Here is a 27,542-nt window from a genome sequence, read left to right on the forward strand (position 1 = left end):
GAAAACTAATGAGAGCTCAGAGAGAAAAAGGGAAAATTTGCTGGAGGCTGGGATGCCTCCCTGCCCTGCCAGCCTGGGGGCTTGCCCCACAACAATTGGTGTAGGAAGGGCATTAAAGCCTGAAAGAATGGACAGAGCACCTGCCCCGTGCTTGCCAGCACTGTGCTCTCATCCTCCCCGAGGGGCCTCCTGTACTTAAGGACTGATCAGTAACTGGGTAAAGGCCTGCTCGTGGCCTCAATTCAGGGTGACTGTGAAAGAAAATCCCAGCTCCACAGGGACCACCTGAGGCTGCAACTGCAAGTCGGTCCACTTCTGCCCAGCTCTGTGTCCAGCCCCCTCAGCTGCCCTTCCTAAGGGCGAACCCCAACACTTCTACAGTAACAGCAGGAGTGATCCCTCTGCAGCCTGGGTCCCAGGGGACTCCGTCTAAGACTGCTGGTCTTAAGTGGTCCTACAAATCGGACTCAAGCGGGTTTTGGAGCTGATTGCCCTGCCAGCGGCTGCCAAATGAAAGCCCCATGTGGCGAGCGGGGCATTGACTGCACCTGGCGCGCCGCAGCGACCCGCACTCTAGCGGGAATCCACTTAGGCCGGAGGCTGAGCGGAAGCGGTACCCGTCAAAGGCAAAACAGGGCTTTCTGGCGCCACAGCTTGGGCACGAGTGCCACCCGCTGGCGCGGCCAGGAAGCACGAGGCGCGGGCTCACGTACCCGCTGTCCCCTACCCCCACCGCTGCCCCCAGCAGCACACCTGCGAGCCCAGGTGGCCGCGGCTCGGCGCCCGCCCTGCGGCTCGGAGCGCTGCCAACCGACCCCCAGGCCCCGCCAGCACGGCCCGAGGCCTCAAAACCCTCTGCGTGGCAGTCATTGCACATGGAAACCGGAAGGCACGCTGGCTTTCGCAAGCGCTCCCGAAGTGCTAGGCGCCCGACCCTCCCGCACGGCTGAGAGGCCACAAACACGCGGGCCCAGTGGAGGCGCCGCGGCCCCACCTGAAGCGCCCAGCGGCGGACGGAGGACGCGCCCCGTCACCTAGCAACCCGCCGGCGGGCTTGCGCAGAGAGGCGCCAAGGCCGGTCCCGGCATGCCTTGCGCGCCAAGATGGCGGCGCCCGTGTGGCGGAGTGTCTCTCGGCGACGGTGGTCGACTGCCCTCCGCACCCCGGGGTTCTCGCCGCCTGCGCCGCGTGAGGCCCACTTGGGCGCTCGGGGGGTGCTGGCGGCGCAGAAGGCGCGGGGACTGTTTAAGGACTTCTTCCCCGAGAGGGGCACGAAGGTGGAACTTCCCGAGCTCTTCGACCGCCGCTCGGCGGGCAGCGGCCCCCAGACCGTCTACTGCGGGTTCGACCCCACAGCCGACTCGTTGCACGTGGGGCACCTGCTAGCGCTGCTGGGGCTGTTCCACTTCCAGCGGGCCGGCCACAACGTGATCGCGCTGGTGGGGGGCGCCACGGCGCGCCTGGGGGACCCGAGCGGGCGCACCAAGGAACGCGAGGCGCTGGACGCCGAGCGCGTGGGCAGCAACGCGCGCGGCCTGCGGCGCGGTCTGGAGGCCCTGGCCGCGCACCACCGCCAGCTCTTCGCTGACGGCCGCGCCTGGGGCAGCTTCACGGTGCTGGACAACGCGGACTGGTACCGCGAGCAGCACTTGGTGGACTTCCTGGCGGCGGCGGGCGGCCACTTCCGCATGGGCACGCTGCTCAGCCGGCAGAGCGTGCAGACGCGGCTCCGGAGCCCCGAGGGTATGAGCCTGGCCGAGTTCTTCTACCAGGTGCTCCAGGCGTACGACTTCTACTACCTTTTCCAGCGGTATGGCTGCCGCGTCCAGCTGGGCGGGTCCGATCAGCTGGGTAACATCACCTCCGGATACGAGTTCATCCACAAGTAAGCGCCTTTGGGTTGGCCAGCAATCCTGGAGCGAGCCATGGACACTCAGCCATTGAACTCAGGATCCTGGGGTGACGTCCTTCGTGTGACCCCATGTTGGTGATGTCCCCATCACAGGGCTGCGATGACCTCTTGATGTCACTGGCCAGTAGGAACCAGGGGCTGAATAGATGGTAGTAGGGCGAGAATGCATCCGAGACCCCGTAGGAAAGGGACCTCCACTTGGACTCAAATTTTATCTGTTTTGCTAAGTATTTCTGTGTTTGTGATTGCAGGAACTGTTTTTCTTTGTTTATAGCCGGGTCGTTTGAATAGCCGATGCTTAGCTCTGCACTTTTCGTGGAGTGGTAAAGCCCATTGTTGGCGTCTTGCAAAAAAAGTTTTTAACTCTGAGTATGTGGGAAATAGTGTGGATTTTAATAGCGTTTTCTTGAGGGAAGTGAGTAAATAGACCTAGCCCAGGTGCTACTCATTTTAAAAATCCCTTTAAAGTCCCTTCTTTTAGTGTCTCCACATGACTCCTACTTGGCCTAAATTTCTCTCCTAGGCCTATCTGGCCCTTAAACACCTGCACTCCCTGGTTATGCTTCAGCTCCCTTTGGCTGCTGGGAGTTTTGGCTTCCCTTGCTTTTCAGAATGGCAGATGCCAACAAGGAGTGCAGGGATAGCAGGTCAGGCCAGCATCCGGTTGGGGAGGTCAGGGGAGTCCCCAGGCAGAGGCCAGAGTGCTCTGAAGTGCTCACACCACCTGCTCCCACCATGCTGGGGCCCTAGTGAAGTTCTTCTCTGTACCTAGGTTGACTGGAGAAGACGTTTTCGGAATCACTGTTCCCCTGATTACAAGCACAACTGGAGCAAAGTTGGGGAAGTCGGCTGGCAACGCTGTGTGGCTGAACAGGGAGAAGACGTCACCTTTCGAGTTGTATCAGTTCTTTGTCAGACAGCAAGATGACTCTGTGGAAAGGTGAGTCTTAATAGAGCGCTGAGAAAACTGCACTTTTTTTTTTTCTTCAAAGATTTATTTATTTATACAAGAACTGGGGTATAGTCAGTGGCATGGGAGGGTGAGAGGACCCACCAGAGACAGTGGGGAGCAGAACAGGCAGACAGACCAAAGACACTGCTGAGGGGAGCAGCGGGCAAGACAGGAGAGGTCTGCTGCGCCATGGGGGTTTCTCCCTGGCTGGGAATTGAACTGGCGCTGCAGAGGCTGTGGATAGCTTCCCAGGGCTGTGCTCAACCCACTGTGCCACTGGGGAGGCCCTTAAACTCAAAATTTTTGCCTTCAAATTTGTTTGTTTTACTTAGGACCTATTTAAGGCAGAAACTATTTCTTCACAGGAAATTGGAATGTTAGCTGTTGTAAACATTTTTTGTTGCTTGAAGCAGAAAGCCACTGTGTTTGCTAGAAATTCTTGAGGCAACTTTGTGATCTGCACCTATCAAGCACTTAGAAGGTCATCATTTGAGTTTTCTAGTTTTTCCCTCCTTTTATCTTAATCTTGAATAGCCCTTGTTTTACATTAGCTTCTCTTTTCTCACAGTGTAACATGAAACACCTTTTGGAAATCTTTTTAAAAAATAATTTTACTTTTTATCATACTGTCTTAAACTCTTGGAAGAATATAAATTAGAGTTTGCTAATGCATCTACAGCAAAGAAAAATTCAAAAAAATTGACTATAAATCAAAATAATCTAGGAATAAATAATTTTTAAGGTTTTTTAAATGCTTTCCTGCATAGCATTAATAAACACTGTTGACAAATATCAAGAAACCCTACATAATGGAGTGATCTCATATACATAGTACAGAAATACCTTAGTTCTACTAGATTTAGTTCACAGATGCAGTGCTGTCCCAATCATCTAAAAAGACTTTTTTTGTTAAACTTGACAAACTCATTCCAAAACTAATATTGAAATGAAAAGGGCCAAGGCATTTTTAAAGAACAGAGTGGAAGGTACGCCTTATTGTATAGTAATTATGTGTTTGTTTTTCCTTTAGATTTATGACTGGTGTATTGAAAATCCTGGGCTGATTTGTTTACTTTTCCAATGGATTTATGAGTTAGCTCCAAGTCCTCCTTTCTGCTGTGGGGCTTTTCATGGCTCCACCAGGCTTCTCTTTGATGTCTTCCTGGAGGGGCCGGGGAAGGAGCTGTCTGTGCCTCTGCTCCCCCTACCCCCACCCAGCAGAGCCCCAATTTTTTCTTGAAGCTTATTTCTAATTTCATACCTTTGTGGCCGGAAAGGATGCTAAGTATGAATTAATCTTCTTAAAGTTACTAAGATTTGTGTTTCTACATGTGACCTGGCCTAAGGATGTCCCATGTGCCTTGAGAAGGTTGTGTATTGGGTTGCTGTTGGATAATCCGAATGTTCTGTGTGCATCTGTTATCTCCATCTGGTGAATATGTCAGTTAAGATTGATGTTTCTAGCCTCCCTGTGAAGTTGGTTTTGGAGGTGTTGGATTCGGAGTGCAGGGTCCTTGGGTTCACTCTGGGAAAGGTTTCCCCAGAGCTCCCCTTTCAGCAGCACCGGCGAGTTTCCCAGGTGAGACAGAGACGTTAGTTGTCTCCAAAAGGGCAGGTTTATTATAAGAGGGACAGAAGAATAAAGGACACTTGCGTGGACACCAGCAGGCAGAGAGGGCCGCCCCGAGAGGGACAGGTTTGCTGAGAGAGGCCTGCGTGGTCCCAGGTGGACAGTGTGGGGGGAGCTCAGTGAGGAGAAGTCTTAGCACGGCCACAGGTCAAGGGTGGGCAGGAGGCTGCCACCCTGCATAGGGTGAGGACTGGTGACAAGGAGTCCTGCGTAGGCCCGGACAGGCAGGAGGCTGCTGCCTCTCTCAGAGCAGAGATTGCCCTGATGGAGTCTTCTCTTAGGGGGGCTCACTCCTTCGTGGAGTTGATTTTGGGTAACCATGTACAATGTGAAAGGGACCAGAGACGCTACACTGGCCACATGTCCATATCTTTACCTCAGGTCCACCCTTGACACTAACAGCATGTAACACTGCTTGGGTGTGGGCCCTGCGCCTAGGGACTTTTAGTTCCTAGAGCGGGTTAACAACTGTGCTCATCCCTTCTACCCCCTCCTCCAGCTCCGGCCTTGTATGATCCAGGTTTCTGGCCTCATGGCGCCTCCTTTCCAACTTTTCTACTCTTACCCTCCATCATTACTCCCTAACCATATCCGCGGCCCAAAGTCTTTTGGGGTGTTGAGGGAGGTGATCCATTTTCTGTAGCTGCTTCCTGCTGGAGGAGGATGGAGCGCTGAGGCTGCCTAGGTTATGGTTTCCCTAACACTAGTCCCTCAGTTAACTAATATGGTTGGTTCTGGAAGGAGGCATATACAGAGTCCAAGGGGTTGGGCGTCTGGACAGGCTGTTTCTCTTGAATGGGTCAGCTGTTTTTCTTGGAGGAGTTGTTGAAACAATGAAGGACTCCCCCAGGTTAGAGGAAACAAATTTGACAATAAGATTGTGTATGTGAGGTTTAAAGAAGAGAGTGAGAAATACAGCAGTGGCTAAGGGTCCTCCTTAGTATGTCCTTGGGGCCTGCCATTCTAACAAGATGAGCAGTAAACCAGTTAGAAAGTTTGCTAGGGTTGTGACATGGAAACAAACTTTACCAGGGAAACAACCCATTTCTGGGGTATTGTTGAACTAAAAAAATATGGATGGGATATTTGCTCCCAGCAGAGGAGCTGTTTTAAATCCCACATGTCCCTTGTAAGGGTGACACCCACTAAGGGAGCCCTGAAGTGCTGAGTGAGGCACCCCGCCGCGAACACAGCGGGAGAAGTGCCTTGCGGTGCGTGTATAGGAGTGAGCCCAGTGAAAACAACTAGTTTTCAGCTCTATTAGGGACACAAAGTGTCATGAGCATGATCACTGTGAGGTGATCAGGAAAGCTGGGAGAGCTTTAAAGTTAGGTTAGAATGAGGGACTGCAGTCCACGCTCTTTTTTTTTTTTTTTTTAAAGATTTTTATCTATTTATTCATACAAGAGCTGGGGTACAGGCCAGAGGTGTGGGGAGTGAGAGGATTCACCAGAGACAGAGTGGGAAACAGAACGGGCAGACTGACTGAAATCCACTGCTGAGGGGAGCAGCAGGCAAGCCAGGAGTGGTCTGCTGCGCCGTGTGGGTAGCTCCTTGGCCAGCCGGGAATCGAATTCGCGCTGTAGAGGCTGTGGACAGCTTTATAGGTAGTGTCACAACCCCTTGTGCTACCAGGGAGGCCCTGCAGTTCATACTCTTAAACATTAAGGTTTTACCTGAGAATGATGAATACAGGATTTTGTATCGTCCAATTCTGAGGCAGATCGGGTCTTAGGAAGGACAGTACAAGACCCTTCTTGGTGGCCTCCCTGGTGGCGCAGCAGTTGAGCGCTGGGTGGCCTCTGCAGCACTGGTTTGATCCCCGGCCACCAGGCGAGAGTCCCACATGGCGCACAGACTGCCACGCCCGCTGCTCCCCTCAGCAGTGTATTTCATCACTCTGTTCTACTCTCCGCTCTGGCTCTGGTGAATTCTCTCACCGTCCTGCGCTTCTGACCGTACCCAGTGCTTGTATAAATAAATAATTAAATAATTAATTTTAAAAAATAGACCCTTCTTGGGCTCCAGGATGATGAGGACATTCCAGATTTTCAGAAGCACCAGTTATGTAAAGGGAAGTCGTTGGGAGGCTGTAGTCTGTTAGAAGCAAACTGACATAAAATAGATATAAAAAGTGCTAGTCCTATCTGTAGGTTGAAGAGGACCAGAAATTGTTATTAAGTTGCGAAACATGATTTTTCACCACCCTCAATTCAGTTTTACCAAATGGTTGTGGAAAAAATTCAGTTGACAAGTTCAGTTTAGTTGTAGTAAACACGGTCGATTGTTCTGCATAAGCACAAGAGCAAAATTATGACTGCTTTTAAGATGGGCTTTACTGGAACCTCCATGAGGAGTCTCAGACTAGGGCTTTGAAAAAGAAATTAATGTTGGGCTTTTTACATGAGTATGTAGCAGGATGGTCCCCAGGGAAACGGGGGTTCCAGGTTCCCTGCCCCTCCCAAAGGAGGGTGGATCTGAGCCAGGGGGCAGGAGGTGAAGCTGGAGAGGAGACTGGGGAAGAAAGGAAGCAGGATGGAGAGCCAGAAGGAGACCTGGAGGAGGCACATGGAGCAGAGAGACACGTGAAGAAACTGTACTTGCCTTTTGGTTGTGGACTGGGTGACACAGACGTGGGTGAGAGACCCGTGGGGAGGTCAACAATGGCGCTTTTATTGTGATTTTGCTCTTATCCTCCCACACTTGTCTGTTTCTGACCCTTTTCTATGGTTCCCCGCCAGAAGGTGCTTAGATGTGTGTCAGGCTTTTCGGGCTTTGCTTTGGGCCAACCCTGTTCGGCTGGACATTTACTCACGAGGGGACGGGTAACTTGGGTGCTTGATTTGGAAACCATATTCTTTGTCTTGTCTGTATTGCACACTAATTGTATTAAAGTTCCTTTCCATTAAAGGTCCTTTATGTACTGTCTTGATGTAGTGGATGGCAGAACCTATTTAGAGCAGTTAGGTTCGGGGGTTCTGGGGTATTAGAAAAGAAAGGAGGCCAAGATTATCTGATCGAAGCAGGTTTTATTTGACGAATGCCTGTGAGGGGCGATTCTTGGCTGCAGAGTGAGAATCGCAACTTGAAATTTGGAGAGCGGGTCTTTACAGGGTCAGGCTACTGCTGGAATTTTTTGGTACCTGCGAGCAGTGGGGGTCTCTTCTGTCAGAGGGGGTGTGCTGGGATTACTGGCCAGGGCAGGGGTCTCTCATGCACGAGTGGTCTGCTGGAATTATTTGCTGCTGTCATTTTATTTCTAGTTTAGCTTATTTCTGGTGCCATGGCCCCTGGCTGTGTGGTTTTATGAGGGGCCTATGTGTGCTCTCATCATGGGGTGCCCATCTCCCTGCCCCATAATAAGTACACTACTGATAGTAAACTTGAGTAAAAGTCATTTAAGAAGATGAAATTTCTAATTTTAAGATACCTTTTTCAGACTTTTAACACTTTCTTTTGCCTTCTTGTGTTTTTTTTTTTAATAAGTGGGGTACAGGCCAGAGTTAGGGGGGGCAGGTGAGAAGATTCACCAGAGAGCTGGGAGCAGAACAGGCAGATATCAAAACACACTGCTGAGGGGAGCAGCGGGTGAGACAAAGAGAGGTCTGCCGCACCATGTGGGTTGCTCCCGGCAGGCTGGGGATTGAACTTGTGCTGCAAAGGCCCCGGACAGCCTCACAGCGCTGCGCTCAACCCCCTGCGCCACCAAGGAGGCCCTGCCTTCCTATTCTTATAAAACTTTAGTTTCCTTACAATAAGGAGCCAAGAGTACCTGAAAGAGGTTGAATCTGTCCCTGACAGATTATAATGGGGGCAGCCACAAGCGTACCCCCAGGGAGTGGGGGGCAGCAGCCATGGGCATACTCCCCAGGGGGAGTGATCCTATCTTAGTGGATGTCCCCACTTTCAGGAGGAACTCCCTGGGCCTGGGCCAGGCCTCAACTTACTATCTGCTGCCATTGTCTCTTTTTTTGGGCGGAAAGAAAAGTGGTCTCAAAATCTGGGGTCCTTTGAGTGGCCTGTGGGAAGAGGATTTGAAACTTTAGAGCTTTATCTAGTGTTTTAGCTGCTGAGCTTTGGTTAACCTTCTGGGACCTCCCCCTGAGAATAACTGTAAGGCTGAGGGAGCTCAGAGAGTGAGAGGGAGCAAGAGGGAGCAAAAGAGAGAGAGAAAAGAGAGTGCGCGAGTGAGCACACGGAGAGAGGGAGCAGACAGGCCTTGTCGGAGCTGTAAAAAGTTTAGTTTCCCTGATGAAAGCTACCTTACATTCATCCACATGTGGTGCTCTTAATACCAGTCAGCTTGGAGACCCTGTGGCATTTGAGGAGATGAGTTACAGGGCAGGACCAGAGGCCTAGCTCTGACACTTCAGGATCTAGTCTCTGATGGGTCTTAAAAATGAGAACGTTCAGAGTTGAACCTCGAATTAAAGGCTTGGGCCCACCTGTTAACCAGGGAGAGGAAATCTGGTTCCATAGCGAGGGAAGAACACCATAAAGCACCAGTGATGCAGGAAGGCACTCGAAAGACAGGGATACCTGAGAAGGGGAAGCACTGAGGGGGTGAGGCCTGGGCTGAGAAGAAAAAGGCTGGATGGGTTGCTGGCTACTCTGGAGCCTGGGCTCGCAGTTAATCACGGTGATAAAGGAAACTGAAAGGCTGTAGCTGAGTCGGAACAGCAGGAGAGGGGGCTGTGAAGGAGGGTCCAGGCCTCTGTTATCCCCTCAGAGGCGGAGGGAGAGGGCCGCCGGTGGGACGCGTGGCTGCTGAGCGCGAGCTCCTGCGTGGCTGCACCCTTTGTCTTGCAGGTGGTGGACTGGAGCTAACGCGGGGTACACGCCGACTGTCCTGGCACGGGGGTCTTCCGGGACATAGCCTTCCCCCGACAGCCTCTTACAAGCTGACCCGTGCCCACTATTTTTAGTGGCGAGAACAAGACCTGGCTTGAAAAGGGGCGCCAGCTCTTTCCCCAGGCGGAGCGGGAGTGGCGGCTGGGCTGAGACAGACGAGCGGGGGAGTGAGGCAGAGAGAGGCGTGAGGCGTTCACCTGGTCGGGGTAAGGGTGACTGGAAGGCTGTCCCCCCCCATGCTTTAGGGCCCGCCAGAGAGTAGCCTTGGCCTGAGCCCCCCAATCCATGTAGGACAGCCAAGTGATCCCCAAACACCAACTCCTCAGGCAAAGAGAGCCCACAAAAGAGCAGTAAGAGAAACCTTACCAATGCCTGAAAGCCCCACATCTTAGGGTGCCAGTTGATGTCATTTTTAGAGATGATGGGTTCGGAGAGTGGGGTTGTTGGCTTCACTCTGGAAAAGTTTCCCCAGAGCTCTCCTTTCAGTGGCACCGGTGAGTTTCCCAGGTGAGTTTCTCCAGAAGACAGAGATGTTAGTTGTATCCAAAAGGGCAGGTTTATGTAAGAGGGAGAGGAGAATATAGGACACTGCCTGGACATCAGCGGGCAGAGAGGGCTGCCCCGAGAGGGACAGGTTTGCTGAGAGGTCTGTGTGGTCCCAGGTGGGCATCCTAGGGGAAGCTGCCGCTGCAGAGGGGGGTCAGTGAGAAGCCCCGGCAGGCAGGCAGGAGGCTGCTGCCCTGCGGAGGGAGAGGGTTGGGGGCGAGGAGTCTTGCGTAGGCCCAGGCGGGCAGGTGGCCACTGCCTCTCCCAGGGCGGAGATTGCCCTGATAGTCTTCTCTTTGGGGGGGCTCACTCCTTCGTGGAGCAGCCTGTTTGCTGTTCATTTTGGGTAACCATGTAGAATGTGAAAGAGACCGGAGATTTACACTGGCCTCCGCCTCCACATCCACCTCCCGTCTCTAACCGCATCTGTCACTGCTTGGGTCTGGGCGTTGGCACGTAAGGATTTTTAGTTCCTAGAGCCGGTTTAATGACTATGTTACTCACTTCTACCTCTCTCCTCCAGCTCCAGTCTTGTGGCGCCTCCTTTAGATTTTCTGTCTTCCATCACCTGGTGAACTAGAGGTGGTGGAGTCTCGGCGCTGTCATTGCCATGGCCTGAGTTCAGTCCCCTGCCAGGGAGCTACCCACATGGTGCAGCAGACCTCTCTGGTCTCACCCGCTGCTCCCCTCAGCAGTGTGCTTCGGTCACTCTGCCTGTTCTGCTCCCCACTCTGTCTCTGGGGAGTTCTCTCACACACCACCCATAACTCTGGCCTGCACCCCAGTTCTTCTATGCCACACACACAAAAAAGACTGATGTTTTCCCTCTTGATTGTCTCCCAGAGGAGCCATTAATGCCTGTTGGGGTTAAAGTCCCACTGTAACTGCATCGCTGTCTCTCCCTTGAGAGCTGTTGTTACGATTAGTTGTGTGTATTTCGGTGTCCTGCGTTCAGTGTTTGTAGTGATGATTGTCTGCTTGTCCTGATGAGTCACCCCTTTGTCATTAGGTGAGGTTCAGCTTTGGTTTCATTGCTGTTCTAAGGTCTATTTTGCTTGCTGTGTCGCTGCAATAGATTTCAGCACCATCTGTATGAAACAATGTTTTCTGTCCCTTTCGCTTTATGTGTTTATCCCAGGAGAGAATCTCTTGCAGCAACATAGTTGGGTCTTGCTTTTATTGTTTTTTAAAGATTTATTTCTTTATGCATCCAAAACCTGGGGTGTAGGCCAGGGGTTTGGGGCTAAGAGGATTCCCCCAAGACAAAGTGGGGAGCAGAAAGGCGGATCAACTGAAATCTGCTTAGGGGAGCAGCAGGCAAGACCACAGAGAGGTCTGCTGCGCCATGTGGGTTAGCTTCCTGGCCAGGGATCGAACTCAGGCCCAGCGATGACAGCGCTTAAACTTAACCCCAACCCCTCCCCCCCCCCCCCCCCCCCCCCAGGGAGGCCCAGGTCTTGTTTTCTTTTTTAAATCAATTCTGCCAGCTTTGTCCTGAGTGGAAAGTGAGGGCGCCAGAGACAACAGTTGGGTCTGTATACAGCTCTGATGTGTTTGGTTTGTCCCGAAGGTACCTGAAGCTCCTCACTTTCCTCCCTCTTCCTGAGATTGAGCACCTCATGCAGCTGCACCTCAAGGAGCCGGAGAAGCGAGGGCCACAGAAGCGACTCGCTGCCGAAGTAACCAAGCTCGTGCACGGCCAGGAAGGACTGGACTCCGCAAAAAGGTGCCCTTTGCCATAAGGAGCACCGGCTGGCGTCTTGGTCTGTTCACCTCTCACTGGTCGGTTGCTAGACTCCACGACACGATGCAGGTCGGGGCCCAGCTTCTCCCCATGTGTGGCCCCACCTCTGGTGACCAGTGTAACAGTCATAGAGCCCGAGAGTGACTCATTCTGCATTTTGTTTTGCTGCTTTGTTTACTTGGTCACTTGCATTCTCCAAGTCAGGGGACCCTCTGTATCTTCTCTGACTTTTTTCTTGAAATGGGAGCGCCTTGGACTTTGATCACACTTCCAGAGCCTGCCTTTTTCTTTTTTTGTGTATTACTTTACTTTGCATAGTGTTGTTTCATATTTCAGTCTGGCTCAGCACTTTGTTTTTAAACAGCCACCCCATTTCTGCATGTGTCTAGCCCACTCCTACTTGCTCACTGCTACAGAACTTTCCCGGATGGGTCCTGTTTTTTTTTTACCCTCCACCATTCTCCCTCTCCCCACCACCCCCCACTCCATGCTCACACACACCTGCCCCCCCATGCCCTCTACCCTCCCTGGCGTCATAGCACTGTGCTATGTGAAGATGCTTGAGATAATATCTATTTTTGTAGACTTGTGCTGTGCCCTAGTATATGGTGTGTTGAGATGTTGCGTGTCACGGAGGAGAGCAGATGTGCCCTGCTTTCGGGATAGAAAGCTCTGGAGAGGCCCTGTGAATCCATCTCACCTCACACCTTGTTGACTTTCTGTCTGGACAGTCTCCCTGTGGCCCTGGTGTCTAGACATCTCTGACAGCGTTGTTTTTGTTGCTATGTTGTTTTGTATGCCTGTGTTGGGGCCTGTGGTTTTGTGTGGCTTGTTGATAATGGTGGGTGATGCTGCCGATTTGTCCATTGAGTCAGCCTCGCGCCGTGGTCGCGGTGATCGCCTCCCTGAAGGCACCGGTGGGTTTCATTTGCTGATGTTTTGGTGAGGATTTTTACGCCTGCGCTCGCCAGAGACACCCATCTGTAGCTTAGATCTCTTTCTCTGTGCCATCCTTATTTGGTTTGGGGGTCAAGATCGTGTTGGCCTGGTGAGACATTTCTGGGAGCGTTCCCGTTTGATTTTTCTGAAGTTTAGAAAGGAAAGGTGTGAGAGCTTGAAAGTCTGGGTGGAGTTTACCTGCTTCGGCTTCTGCCTCAGGCTTTTTTCTCAGGGAGTCTTTTGGCTACTTTCAGCTTCCGTGCCGATTCGTCTGCTCAGGGCCCCTGCTTCATCTGGTTGTCATGGGTGTGTGTACGGATCTGCAGATCTGTCCATTTCTCGGGTTGCCCTGTTTGCGTAAAGCTGTTCCTAGAAGTCTCGTGTGACCATGTGTGTTTCTGTAGGACCTGCTGTCATTTGGCCTCTTGCATTTTATTATTCGGATTTTCGTTACTCTTTGTGTAAGGTTTGTCTGTGTCGTTTGACCCGGCTGCAGACTTGAGAAGGCGAGGAGCCCCGCTCTCAGGCTGTCCGGACTTGGCAGCCTGCACTTATTGGTGTGTGTCCTGCACTAAATGCAGCTGCGACACAGACAAGTGCGGTCCCAACACTCTGTCTGGGATGGGTGAGTGGCGCGCCCTGAGGTTTGGGTGCCACGGCGGGCCTGAGTGGGCGCTCATGCTGCTCTCCGTTCCCGCAGGTGCACCCGGGCCCTCTACCACAGCAGCGTGGACGCGCTGGAAGTCATGTCTGATCAGGAGCTGAAAGAGCTGTTCAGAGAAGCCTCCTTTTCGGAACTGGTTCTCGACCCTGGCACGAGCGTCCTCGACACATGCCGCAAAGCCAACGCCATCCCCGACGGTCCCCGAGGGTGAGGCTGCGTGGGGCTCAGCGTCAGACCACAGTACACAGCTGTATTTTGGGGTTTCCTGACCACGCCTGCATAGCCTCTCCCTCCTGGCAGACGCCCGGTAGTCCCCGGATGGTAACACTGAGGTTGTGCTAGAAACTCACTTCATTTCTGGGAGCTCAACCCCTCCCTCCGGCCAGGACTTACACTTAAGGGGCCGCTGGCAGTATAACCTATCTAAAGTATGAGCCGAACTTCTGAAAGCAAGCGTATGTTGTATGGGGAACTTCTTAAGACTATTTTATAAAATGCCATTCCTCTTGAGAACGGCATTTTTTAAACTTAAGAAGTGGCCAGGGTATCTCAGCCAGTTACTCGGCACGGACTTGGCTCTTCCCTTTGTAAACGGGACGGCGCGGGGAAAAGTGCAGGTGCCCGGGGGGCCGCTGCCACCGCGGGGACCCAGGCACTGACCTCATCGGCTACCCAGCTTCATGGTTCCCAACATGCATATTTATTTCACACATGCTGAGGGGGTACCTCATATCTGCTCCCCTAGAACATTATAAAGGGGGGGCTGGTGCTGTTAGAGCGAACACCAAGCTGAGGCTTCAGTCTAGATGTTTCCAGTTAGAGAATGGACTGGAACAGATGGTGCATCTGTGATTCTGAGGGGCCACAGGGCTTGAGTTTGTCTAACTACTGGACATTTCCATTTTCAGGTATCGGATGATAGCAGAAGGCGGAGTCAGTATAAATCATAGACAAGTAACAAATCCGGACAGCGTTTTAGTTGTTGGACAGCATATTCTTAAGAATGGACTTTCATTACTTAAAATAGGAAAAAGGAATTTCTACATTATAAAATGGCTTCAGCTCTGATGCAGAAGTCCTTCTGAGTGTCCATCATTCATCCTGGAAGGTTGGCTCTAGAATTTATACCTTCACGCACATCCGTCTGCAGAAATGGAATGTACTCTAGCCCCCCAGTGTGAGTACCTTCCCAACTTCCACAGGTCGGTTAATAAATAAGGTGTTTGTGTATGACGGGGCAGTTCCTGACATGCAAATGTTACTGCCAAGGTTAATCGCTGTTTACACTTTCACATTTCACAAAAAACCTCTTTCCCCTCCAACCCTTCCGGCATGTCCTTTTCAGAGATGAGGAAGAGTGAGAAAGAGATAGTGGGAGTAACTGGGGTGGGGGCTGGGGGGTCTCCCACTGGGATCTCTGGCTCCCTAATTGTGCTGGTGTTAGCTTGCTCTGATGCCCATATGAGAAATGTGAAATCTAGTTGCAGAGACTTGTAAATCTTCGATTCTGTTGTCTAGAAAGTAAATAGTTTTTAAAAAGGAGGAAAGTTTCACAAAGGCACAGTTGGCAGCACAAATTACAGAATAGTTCATTTTTAAAGAAAAAAATCAGTTCTGTTTAGAAAGTGCCTCAGTTTTTCCTTGCCTGTGTTTCCTTATAATTAAATTTACATTCAGCCTTGCCCCGTCAGGAGTTATTCAAGTGGCAATGTGTTATAAATTTGTGAACTCTCAAATTAGATATTAAGTTTCAATTTTTGTCTCCAAGATTTCAGATTGTCTAGTTATTAAAAACGGAGCTGTACCAACACCTCAGGGCCTTGAGTCTGTCAGCAAAGTCCCAAAACGCCCTACAGTACAAGCTGTGTTTGTTTGAAGCAGATTTAGATTTCAAAACACTGGCAAAAGCCTTTCTCTGGGACTAACGCTAGGAGAATGAACTTACTGACACCTTGACATCGTTTCGTATCAGTTTTATTTACACAGCAAGCACACACAGGCCCCTTACAATGCCAGTGGCCGTCTCTACATCCCAGAGCATCTCTCAGCTTGGGGGCCCCTGGGAGGCTCTCTCGCCCATGTTCCTCGCCTGCTTTTCTTTGTACAAGTGTGTAGCGCTAGCAGGTGCATCACCCCTAGTGGTAGGTCTTTAAAGCCAATATTTTTAATCTGAAATCTATGATATGTTCGGGGAAGTGCACTGGAAGTTTGTTGCCTTAACTAATTCAAAAAGTCGATCTATCAAGAGAGAGTAGCTGGGACCGAGGCTGGGATCAGGTGAGGCTACCTGGCGGCAGTGATCTTTGTTTCCTAACCTCCATGCATCACGCGTTCTAGTGGGACTGTGTAAACAGACCAGACGGTGTTGTGTCCACCAACATGGACCTGGTTTTTGCACTCGGGGTCAGCCTCGGGTGTTGTGGCACCATCAGCTAGCAGATGTGTGACATGTTCACCAGCCCTCGTCTGTCATAACTGAAAAATGTATGTTTGTGCCATTTCCTTGACATGCTCTATTAGAGATGGAGCTGGATGCCTTAGGGAATTCAACCCTTATCTTGAGATTTATAATTTACATAGAGACTCATCTGGGGAATTTTAACAAAACATGTAAGTATGTACTCTAAATGCCACCCCCTAAATGCAGGTGAGTCTGAGCCACGAGGAGTGTCTAGTCAGGTGTTCTGTAGAGAACAAGGCCCACCAGTGGGCGTGCAGCAAGAGTGACTGTCACCAACTAGGAAGGTGTCAGGTGAGCCACACTTCATGATGGGCAAGGTATTTGGTTTTAAGTCCCACTTTGGTGGAACAGGAAGTCAGCGTCCCAATTTAAAAATGTACCTGAATTCCATTATTTGGAAACCAAAAGGATTTTACCCAGTAGAACCTTTAAAATCTAAAAGGAACTGGTCTTTAAGTCTTACTAGAAAATCAAGTCTAGATGGTTGTTCTAAACACAGGAAAATATAAACCGTGCTTCCAGGTTTATGTAAGAATGAAAGATGTTCTCACTTTTAGTGCCCCAGGGAAGGTGACCCTGGGCGTGGAAGGGCTGTGTAGCTGCACATCCCACACCTCGCACCACTGCCAAGGTTACAGCTCCTGGGCGGTCATCTTGTTTACCAGCACATCAGAGGGCGCGGAGATGCTCAATGGACGGAGCTGAAGGACAGGTGCGACAGGGCGACTAAGGCGAGGCCGCAGCCAGAGCAGGGGCGCATGCACTATAGCCGCAGGCGTGGCCTTCCAGAAGTACCTGGCAGTGGCTTTCACACTACTACAGGTCATACGGGCATCTACCCACAGGCAAACTGCTTGTACACAAGAACAGTAACAGCTGTTTTTCAGTTCAAACGAAACTGTCACAAGACAGATTTGATATGTCTTATATATACCGGGAAAAGTTAGAAACAGCCATTTATTATTTGGATTAAATTTGTGATTGGTTCTGCAGGAGTAAAATTTTCAGTTTATGGCCAGTCTTTACATGAGCAGATACCATTGCAATACACAGGAGTTCATAAATAAAATTCTACTCAAGTAGGAGTAACTAGCAAGTTCTGAGTCACAAAGCTCAGTATCACATACATAGTTCTCTTCACCAAAGGTGAGTCTCTCGAATCTCAGCAATAATTTGACTGGCTCCTTGTAATGCCTGCATTGGAAAAGAGAAAAATCATAGAAGCCCATGAAGTTAGGATGTCAAAGGATCTGAGTTATGTGGGGGTAAATGTCTCCATCTGCACTTTTATTCCGCCACACCTTCCAAGCACCGCTTGTGCCATGTCGGGCAGGGCCAGGGCCCCATGGATGCTGAGTGCTTGTAGAGAGCCCTGGTCAGAAACACTCCCTGTCTAGGGTGGGGGTTTGCATCTATGACCCAGGCATGAACAAAACCCCAACTCCGTGGATACCTTTAGCATGTCAGCGGCTTCTTTCCTGCGCTGGGCCATGTCCTCAGACTCGGTCAAGAGGTCGTCCAACAGGGACGACTTGTACAGCTGTCCTACCAGCTCACTCTGCAGCGTGTCTTTCACATGATTAACCAGAAAGTGCATCACTGCCTTTGGCACACTGCAAAACAAACCACAGGATAACCGAGTTTTACAAATACACGTATGCCCAGAGGGGGAACCGGCCAGCAGATGTCCAGTCTGCTCTCATGTGCAGCACTGACCTGTCTTGAATGTTCTTTCTGACGATAAGGAAATAGGATTTGATGAGTCGTTCAATGACCTCGCAGTCTCGCTGTTCACGGGCAGAGAGTTTACGTGCAACAGGAACCGGCTGAACAGGAGGAGTATATTTGTTAAATGTGGCCACAGAAACAACATCCAGAAGTTACACTTTAAGTTCCTCATTAGTCTCTGCCTCACCACATCCAGCAGATTCACGGCGTGACCTTTTTGTGGACTGGCTGGCATGATTGGAATTGGCTTTGATTTTTCTTCGGCTAACAACTCTTCAGCTTTTGAAGTTTTCAGCATCCCTCTCCAGTTTCCTGTCGTTGGTTCTTGAACAGCATCTCCAACCCCACCACCTCCAGATGCAACCTGAAGGAAAAAACAAAAACAAAAACAAAACAAAACAGGTGTTCCAAAACCTATACAGGCCATAGAAGATTTGACATCAGCCACACAAAGACCATGTTCGTGGATAGCGACCAAACAGCCAGTCCCCATCCAGAGTGTCATCTACTCAGACAGGGACTGGGTCAGATGTGGTGGGTGGCAGTGCAGCCTCTGAAGAGGTTTGGATATAATGTAGCAAGGCACTCCTTTCTCTGTCCTCAACCTTTCTCTTCCACTTCTCTAACTAGATTGTGAAAAAGCGTAAGCTGCTCAATTAAAGAAACCACAGCTAACATTCAGATAATTTCTTTCAAGAGCCCTTAAATGCAGATGAGCCGGGATCTCAGAGTTCTATGGATTCGTGCCTGCACAGTTTACTTTAATAGTCGACAAAACTGTGCGGGTGAAGGGAGAAGTGCAATCCTCGCGATGGAGCGTGAGCTGCCTGTGCTGTGGCACGGGACCTAAACACAAGTGCTCTATGAGATTTACTAGTCTTCTGTCTAAAGGAGAATGTTTAAGTAAAGAACAGTAGTAATTCTTCACCATTTAGGAGACATTTAAAATGTTCTGAGAACTTACAATCTGAAATGGAGATGACACCCAAAATTTGTAGAAACAAAATGGTTTATGTTAATATAACATGAGACAATCATTCTGAGTCAAAACACTGGTGAGAATTAATCTAACATGTGAAGGTGAGATGTATCTAATACAGGCAGCCACCTACACACTGAGTATACGGAGCCCATTAAGAACAACATCAAACGAAACCTAGGGTGCAGATGTGGTGTGATGAGTGAAACAAACACTTAAGCAATGATTTGGTTGTTTCGCTTAAAATCTGGGCCCAACATGCTATGAACAGACACTTCTAGACCTGGAGTTTTGGAACCTTTCTAGAAAAGGAGTTTGAGTGATTCTTACTGAGAGCTGACAAAGAACTGACTTTCCCAGTTCCCGTTTGCTTCCCACACCCAAGGTGTTGAGGCACCTGAGGCTACGTATTAGGGGGCTTGTGCAGACTGGACAGAAGCCTGAGGAAGCTACGGGAGCACAATGTCCGTCCCTGCGGGGCAGAATGCAGCGTAGTGAAGAGACACACTCAAGAGTTCCCTTCCCACTGCTGGTGTTTTAGTAGGAAGGAAAATACCAAATTCAAAACTGTCCTTCCAGGTAGTGGACCAGTGGGAAAAGCTGTTATTTGAAAGTCAGTGCAGAGTCACTGCCGTCTCAGGAGGGGCAGTTAGGCAAGAGGAACATTAAAACGACACAGACAACAGGTTAGAAGTCACTGTACAGACTTTGTGAGAACCAGAGGTACCAGCATTTCCATTCTGAAATAAGACACTCACATTTTTAGTTTCTCTTCTGCTGTCCTGAATTAACTGTTAAAAGATATGTTAAAACATGCAGTTTAACAAGCAAAATTTAAATATCAATGGTTTGAAATTCAAAAAGCGCAGGATATTTCCTCTTTAAGTTACTTTTTTGTGTCTCTTCTAGGTTGCAAGCAAAAGCATGTCAATAACTTAGGAAGTACAGTGTAAGAGAATTTAAATTTCTATTAGATTAAAATATATGACCTTAGGACATTATCCCATATTAATATTCTGCTATTCAGTGTATTGTTTCCAGATGATTCTATTGCACCAAACAACTAGGCATGCAGGCTTAGATGAAGAATCACAACAGACCTTGCCATCAGCCTCAGCAGAAGCAGCAGGGGAGGGCTCCTGGGAGGCAGGTGCCAAAGCACTTGGAACTTTAGAGGACTAAAGGCAAAAATGCAGGGGGAAAAAAAAAAAATCAAGGATGCCAAAAACGCACTCAGAAACATTCTCTAAATCTGAATTTTTGCTCTCTCTCAGAACATAACATGAGAAACAAAAGTGATCACAGGATAGAAAGTTTGTCCTTGTACTGCTGTACATGTACTCAGAGGAACACCTGAGAAAAATCCAAATGCAAAAACTTGATCATTTGGAACTTACTAAGATATCTCTAATCCAGATCTAAAGGCACAGATTTTACATACTGAAAAATTTTAATATATTCAGCTAGCACAGGTGGCTGAGTTGTTACGTGCATATTGCGTCTTCTCTCTCCACAAAGTCTTACTATCAAGTTATTAGTCCTTTCAGCTCATTCTGCAAAGTTGAAATGTCAGTGTCAATTTGCCATCTGTGTACTTCTTCCAGTATTCAAAATACAATTACTCCAAGCCTATTTTCTATTCAAACAGTGAAACAGTTACAATGGAGTATTAAAAGATACTTCTAGAACTGAGTAAGTACTCTGAGGCTTACCCATCCATCTTTGTGCTCTGTGAATATGCTTTAAAAACGTTGTTTTTTTTACCTTGTCTCGTGATACAGAAGAAGGTAATTCTCTTGCTAGTCTGTTTCTTCTTTGTTCCTGTAAAACCAACAAGGAAAATAAGTAAGGAATCACTGATTTACATGGTCCCTATATACACCCCTTCAGCACATCATGCAGAAGGCAGAGCACACACATCACAGGAAACTGAAACAAAACCTTTGAAAGTCTCTGATTTGTACACGCTTGTATGGGATCCACACAAAATAATAAAACATCTGGACATGTAATTCTGGAGGGCCAGAATTAGGGCCACAAGCAGCAGACAGTGGGGTCTAGTCCTCACCCTAGTCTCCTGCCAGCAGTGGGGACCAGGTGGCCCCAGGTGCCCAGCAGACTGGCCTGCCTGCTTCCTGGGCAGGTACCACCTCCACTAAAGCCCCAGTTCCTGCCTCTGTTGACAGAGTCCCCTTCACAGGGACGGGTGAGAAGAGCCACCTGAAGTTCTCTGGCATAGTCGTTAAAACCAAAGACATACTGATGAAGACACAGGACTTCAAATCACTGCCCACATTTGATTTCCATTGTTGTTCACTGAAAGTTAATAGCTTTATTGACACATGATCTCACATATACCTCCCTGAAAAGTAGCTTAAAGATTCTTTTCCATCATCCAGGAATTCAGTCACTACTAAGTCAATCTTTATTTCTAAAGACAAATCCTTAATTTAAGTGGCCTCTTGTTGATTTTCTTAAAAAAAAAAAAAAAAGATTTATTCATACATACAAGAACCAGGTTCAGGCCAGATGTGCAGGAGGGTGAGAGGATTCACCAGAGACAGGCAGCAAACAGAACAGGCAGACTAGCTGAAATACACTGCTAAGGGGAGCAGCAGGCGAGACAGGAGAGGTCTGCCACACCATGTGGGTATCTTGCTGGCTGGCCAGGACTGAACCCACACTGCAGAGGCTGCAGACAGCTTCACAGCTCTGCACTCAACTACGTACACCACCAGGGCAGGCCCTCTTGTTGCTTTTCAAAGAACTGGTACAATTGCCTGGCCCCCTGGCTGTGTTCAAAGAGATGTGGTTTGTGTTCAGAGAGACCGATTAGCAAGATACCGGCAAAGCAGAGAAGGAGCAGCTTATGGGACCCGACCCACATGCTGTCCATGAAAGAGGCTGGCTCAGGTTCATGAACACACTCATACTCGCATTCCAAAGACCACCTCCACTGTGAGGTGCTGAGGAGACAGCACCTTCCCCACTCAGCTCTTTCTAACTGTCCTTGATCCTGATTTCCTTCTTAGTCACTTCTTGTAATGTAAACATATATAAGACAAGTAACAAAGAAACCAAAATATATAAGAACAACAAAAATCAGAGACATTCATTTACAGAAAAGTATTAACCCCGAGAGTCTGAGCTGCACTTACCTCTATGTTATTGTTCATGAGCCCACAAGCATCTGCAAAGTCTGGATGTTTTGTGTTGATATAAGCCAACTCAATTGCCACTAAGTTATGGACCTAGAAAAAAATAGAATTAGACTGTGCAAAAATGTCAACCTAATTTTACTTTCACAAAAGTTTATTAAACTCTGAAAAAGAACAGGCTATTTTATTAATGCCAAAGTTAGACTCCAGTTGACATCCAACCCCAAGCATGTGCTTCTTGAGTTACTTCCACTTCAGCATTTAAGGTGACATTTGTACTGGGGGACGTGACATGAAGTTATTGGAAGTATTTAGTTACAGTTTAGTTCAATTTCAACAGTAAGGAAACATCTCATAATCACAGGTAAGTTAAAGATACTAATACTGGGGAGTAAAGCACACATTTAAAGGACAGGTAATGACCTTAATGACACACTGCCTAGTTTAATGTTGTGTGTGGGTCAAGATCCTGAGACACTGGCCAGCAAGGGATGCTCAAACTGACTTCCCCATGTTTAAGTAAACCAACTCCTTCATTTGCACCATCAACAAACCTTAGATGTCAGAAGAGCACTAACAGGTGAAAAGCCAGGTACACAGGGCCTGCTCAGCAACATTGCAAGGGTCCTGCCGTCCAGGCTGCCCCTTGTCTCAGTCTGGAGGTTTTGCTTCCAGGGAACCAGGGGCAGCCCTACACCCTACCCTGCAGGGTCACTCTGTGCTCTGGGCAAAGGTCCGGGGACCACCATCGGGGCCAAGGGCCAAGTGCACTTTTAGTGACCAGAAAGAAAAAAGGAACACACACCCAGCAGTTAGAGGCACAAGGACAATGTGAAATTTTCACCACATATTTCTGCCAGTTCCAGCACTTTACATTCTTAAAGACAGCAACCCAAAAAAAGCGGCCGACAACAGCAGGGCATAAACGAGCCAACTGAGGGAGTGGTTGGGTCACTCAGGGCAAGTCAGGGGGCAAGGTAAACACTACCTGCAGACAGCGCTAATCGCCCCGGGACAGCCGAGCCCGGGGCACAGGCCAGCGATAGCCACATATGGAGAAAGCTGTGTTTCATGCCAGTCACTGAAGTTGCCTTTGAAGCAGGACTCAAACTCACTCCTCCCCACCCGGGGGCACAGCACCTAAGCGCTAAACAGCATAGTGGTGTGAGAAGCATGTTCACCAGCAGGGACTACATGGTGGTTTGCAAGGAGCTCACCATTTCATTTGTAACAGGCAACCGCTTCCTCAGGAGACAAGTCACTACTTCGACAATGGCGTCGTGAAGCTTAGGGAACCGCAGTAACTCCTGCATGGCAGAGGAAAGAGCCAACAGCATTTTGTTTAAAGGGAAGTGAAGTCATTGCTGTGATCCTGAATTTGACTTGGAAGCTCCATTCAAATGCGTGGTTTCAAATCACCTCAGTCAGGGACTTTGGTGGTGACTCAGCCCGTCTACCTGCCTGCTCCCCTCCGCAGTCCGCCCGCCCGCCCCGCCGGCACCTGCGTGCTGTAGTTGCTGCAGTGCTGGATGATCCGTTGCATCTCCTCGTGGACCAGCTCCACGCAGCGAAGGCTGGGCTCCTCCAGGCGCTTGATCTGCCGCTTGACCAGCAGCTCAAAGGAAACCTCAGGCACAAACAAAGCAGGACGAGGGCCCTGCAAAGATTAAATGTGGGGCTATATTATAGTTACGTGTCGTTTCGGCTATTCCCAAAGGTTGAAATAATCCCATCTTTGCCATTTTTCATGAAAAGCACTTATTTCAAGTAGGAAAGCAAAATAACAAACAGTACGGTTTATTTTAAAGAGATACGGGGAGGAAAAGAGCAAGCCTTCAATCTGACTTCCGGACACCCGGGCGCGAGCATACTCACGGTAGCGTTCCTGATGGCAGTCAGGATGTCGATAGTGTTAAGGCCACCTAGTGGGTCGACAGATTCTAAGGTTCGCCCAAAAGTCTCATGGAAAATGTAACATATTCTAGCACCACCACATCTGGAAGGCAACAAAATACAGTGTCTGCAGTTACTACAGGGTGAGAGGTGGGGAATCCATCCTTCCACTAGTCTCACTTCCCGACAAAAGCCCAGGTAAACAATCCCATGTAGACAATTCTATTTCCATGTGTGCTGAACTCAACCATGGACCAGTCTTTTTGTTTTGTTTTGTTTTTTAATGGGGTAAGTAATCATAATGAAAGGCACATGGTTCTTTCAGAGAATATCAGGGAACCAACAGTTCCCAATCTCCAAGGACACTGCAAGAGCTTCAAATACATGTTGTTTGTTTCTGTGGAATCACAGTCTGGGGAGAGGTGGGCCAAGGCTGCCTGTCAGGGGTTAGGCGGGAGTGCCTCAGATTTTGCAGGCAGTCACCAGAAGCTCTACTCCACCCCAGCCCCAAAACCACGCAGTACACAGACACAGCCACAGCTGCGTCCCAAACGCAACACACCAAAAATTGCACTTCATATAATTTTCTCAGATCACAAATACTCTGAGATTCCCCTCTACCGTAAGTCAACAACAGCAAAGGCATTCTTAGCTATCATTTGGCTCTCTTCAGACAAATCTCTGGACAAAATGACAGCACTGGGTTTCCTACCTTAATGACCAGTAGCCCTAGTATCAGCTTTGGATGTTTGAGTTAAGCCAGTTGATCTCCACAAATACCTCTGTCTTCCAAGATCATCACTCTCTCGCTATTTTCACCATGATATTCAGTACTTCATTAGTCTAGGCAGATGGTCTAGAGCCTGATAACACTATGCTAAGTGTGGCCAGCCAGACACCAAGGGACAGATATTCTACAAATCCCCTTACATGAAAACTCTAGAACAGGCAAATTCATAGAGTAAATGATGAGTTTCAGGGACTGGAAAAGAACAAATGGTGACTTGGACACTGGAGATCTAGGAGGGTGAAGAAAAATCTTGGGAAACAAAGTATGATGGTTGTACAAAATTGTGACTATAGTACCACTGACTTGTACACTCACTGATGATTAGAATGACCAGTAATCAATCTCTCCCTACATCCTTTTCCTTCTCTGAGTAATTTCCACAATGACCAGAATTATCTTTCTAAAATAGGTTACTCATTTGACCAAAAGTTTTATTTTCTATATATAGTAGGAAGGCCTCCAAATTCTGACATCTGACTGTCCAGTTTGGTGCTGATACTTTCCCTGCCTTTCCTCCTGCCATGTCCCGTCCTGGCACCTGCCACTCTCCCAACACAGCCTGGGATGCTCTCCAGGCTTACACTCACTCCCCGATGCCTTCCCAAATTCTATTCAGAGCCCAACTCAGCCCATGATAACTGTGGACTTTCCTAATTCCTGAACAAAATGTGTTCCTCTCCTCAGTGTTCCAAAGGCTGTTTTTACTTTAACTACTTGTAAGCCCGCCTATCCATGTTATCTACACTTTTCTGGATATGTATAATATTTATAAGCATTTAAATATGAATACATGATATACTCTTTTAAATAAAAGTCTTTGATTATTCTATCCCTTTTGTCACGTTACTCAAACATCTTTTTTTTTAAAAGCTTTTTTTTTTAAAGATTTAATTTTCTTATTTTATTTATACAAGAAGCGGGGTACAAGCCAGATGTGCGGGACGGTGAGAGGATTCACCAGAGACAGAGCAGGGAACAGAACAGGCAGACTGACTGAAATCCACTGCTGAGGGGAGCAGTGGGCGAGACAGGAGAGGTCTGCTGCACCATGTGGGTATCTCCCTGGCCAGTGGGGAACGAAATGGCACTGCAGAGGCTGCGGACAGCTTCACAGCACTGGGCTCAACCTCCTGCACCACCAAGGAGGCCCTACTCAGATTTATCTTACCCTCTGCAGAGCTTCATCTTAGTAGTGATCTTCATGGCCCTCCCCATGCCATCTTATAGCCATTCAATATAGAGTCCGTTCAGTTACTCTCTCTTTACTGGCTAACACATAAAAAACACCTAGACACAAAAAGGTACATAGAAACACAGGTACACACGCACGCATGCACTCACACTGTTGGTCCACTCTGGTTGTATTACTGTACTACATATTGACACAGGGGAGGTGGGAGTGAAAGCAGATCAGGACATCCCTACACATTTATTTGCAATTTTCTGGCAGCTCATAATAATTTCAAAATTAAAAATGTTTTGGGTATAGGGCCTCCCCTGGTGGCAAGGGTCCCATAAAAAAAAAAAAATGTTTTGGGTATAGCAAAATGCATATTCATGTGTATTGTTAACAGTAAATAATATAATCTACTGATCACGTGGTGGTTGTAACAGACTTGACCTGGCATCCAACTGCTAGGAGTCTATCCTCAGGGGCTGCATGAACCCGTGCCCCAGGGCAGTCCATCTCAGCATTCTCCTATATTTGTGTTTACCTGAAACCAAAATATCAATAGTGGGGGACTGGCCCAGCAAGTTAGAATCTACCTGAAAGTTAAATATTATGTAAATCTGGAGGGCAATATGAATGTGTAATTATTAGCTATTTCTGAAGTGTTGATTTAGAAAAATTATTTCAAAACAGTATGTACTGCATCTGATGTTCAGATGTGTAATACAGGTGTTTATTTCATAGATGTTTAGGAAGTGTCTAGGTAAATACCAAAAGCAAGCAGAGGTTATCAAGATGTGGGATTAAGAGTAATTTTGTTCGTATTTTATTCTCTGCATTTTTCCCCCCACAAATAATTATACCGTATATAATACTGTAAACATTTTAAGTTAAAATTATAAAACATTTTAAATATTTATCAATTAGTCTTACTATAAAAAAATGAAATGTTTACTTTTTAGTTTATAAAACACGTTTACACACATATCAGACATCAGCCTCTCATTTCTACAAAATGATATTACTGTTCTGATAAATCACAAGTAGATAATCTGATTTAAAAGTCACCATAACTGGGCCTCCCTGGTGGCCTAGGGGTTGAGTCTCAGCACTGTCACCATTGCGACCCAAGTTCGATCCCCAGCAAGGGAGCTAACCCACATGGCGCAGAAGACCTCTCCTGTCTCACCCATTGCTCCCCTCTGCAGTGTATTTCGGTAAATCTGCCTGTTCTGCTCCCCACTCTGTCTCTGGGGAATCCTCACACCCCCCCCCCCCCACACACACACACACACCAATACCTCTGGCCTATAACCAGCAGTTCTTTTACGCAAAAATTAGTAAAATCTTTTAAAAAAATAGTAAAAGTCACCATAACAAAGGACAAAGTAACCTAGCAATCCAGGTGACCAGACCCACAAAGCTAATACTTTCTTACAGCTCTGAAGTCTCGATGTACTTTGCAGTCCCCTCGATCGTGTTACAGTACTCTGTGGCGAACTTGGTGATGAGCTGGAGTAAGGTAGCACTTTTGTCATCCACGGGCTCGCCATAGCTGTTGAGGAGAGACTGGTACTGGGCAGCCAGTACATTGATTCTCGTCTTGAGCTCTGGTAAACAATCTCTGATGTGATGCATCAGTAACCTAACAAGGTTAGAAAATAAGGGTTGTAAAGTGAAATTGGCTGTCTCGAAGACCCCAAAGGGTCAAAATTTGAAAATGTAAATTAATGGGGAAACCTGTAAAACTGTCTTGGAAGGAATTAACATGGTCTGAGACTAGAAGTAAATACTTAGTCCGAATAAAATGACACAAAGGAAGTCATCTTGGCCAATCCTGTGTAAATACACCTTTACCCCAACTGTAGCAGACAACAGAGAACCAAATCTAACTGGAAAAAACATGCTTATATGTACGGCGAGAGCAAGCAACTCAATCTAGTTCTATCTGCATAACCAGTTTTTGATTGATCCTTTACAACAGGTACTCAGCATAGCGAAAATCAATCTCAGATTCGGGTGCTTAAGTCTTTAGTTTGTTTAGGAAATAAGACAAAAGCAAGAGAAAATAGTTTTCACACTTCAGTCATTGCTGCCCAGAGGGATGCAGCTTCCACCTGGCTA

At 48.2% G+C, this 27,542-nt stretch overlaps 2 protein-coding genes across 6 annotated transcripts in view; one reads left to right on the top strand and one right to left on the bottom strand.

Annotated features, from left to right (window-relative positions):
• The first annotated feature begins 1,103 nt into the window (after positions 1-1,103).
• YARS2 (tyrosyl-tRNA synthetase 2) lies at positions 1,104-19,873 on the top strand. Its single transcript, XM_037513183.2, has 5 exons — positions 1,104-1,885; positions 2,685-2,852; positions 11,462-11,617; positions 13,275-13,445; positions 14,147-19,873. The coding sequence occupies exons 1-5, from the start codon at positions 1,104-1,106 to the stop codon at positions 14,304-14,306; spliced, it is 1,437 nt and encodes a 478-aa protein (XP_037369080.1). The 3' UTR covers positions 14,307-19,873.
• Positions 16,646-27,542, bottom strand: part of DNM1L (dynamin 1 like) — a 74,112-nt gene continuing 63,215 nt past the window's right edge. For 2 of the 5 annotated variants that reach the window (XM_037514062.2, XM_037514060.2), the window contains exons 9-20: positions 26,857-27,063; positions 23,440-23,560; positions 23,066-23,221; positions 22,782-22,871; positions 21,565-21,657; positions 20,171-20,227; positions 19,507-19,584; positions 19,165-19,197; positions 17,615-17,791; positions 17,416-17,525; positions 17,153-17,312; positions 16,646-16,893 (exon numbers count right to left, since the gene is read on the bottom strand). In XM_037514062.2, coding sequence (XP_037369959.1) covers positions 16,837-16,893; positions 17,153-17,312; positions 17,416-17,525; positions 17,615-17,791; positions 19,165-19,197; positions 19,507-19,584; positions 20,171-20,227; positions 21,565-21,657; positions 22,782-22,871; positions 23,066-23,221; positions 23,440-23,560; positions 26,857-27,063 — 1,339 coding nt within the window. In that variant the 3' untranslated portion in view covers positions 16,646-16,836. The remainder of the gene's footprint in view (positions 16,894-17,152; positions 17,313-17,415; positions 17,526-17,614; positions 17,792-19,164; positions 19,198-19,506; positions 19,585-20,170; positions 20,228-21,564; positions 21,658-22,781; positions 22,872-23,065; positions 23,222-23,439; positions 23,561-26,856; positions 27,064-27,542) is intronic. The other 3 variants (XM_054696266.1, XM_037514061.2, XM_037514063.2) reach the window with 3 other exon arrangements.

Source organism: Talpa occidentalis, unplaced genomic scaffold (genome assembly GCF_014898055.3).
Source record: "Talpa occidentalis isolate TD23 unplaced genomic scaffold, MPIMG_talOcc4v2.1 talOcc4.16, whole genome shotgun sequence".
NCBI classification, from domain to species: Eukaryota; Metazoa; Chordata; class Mammalia; order Eulipotyphla; family Talpidae; genus Talpa; species Talpa occidentalis.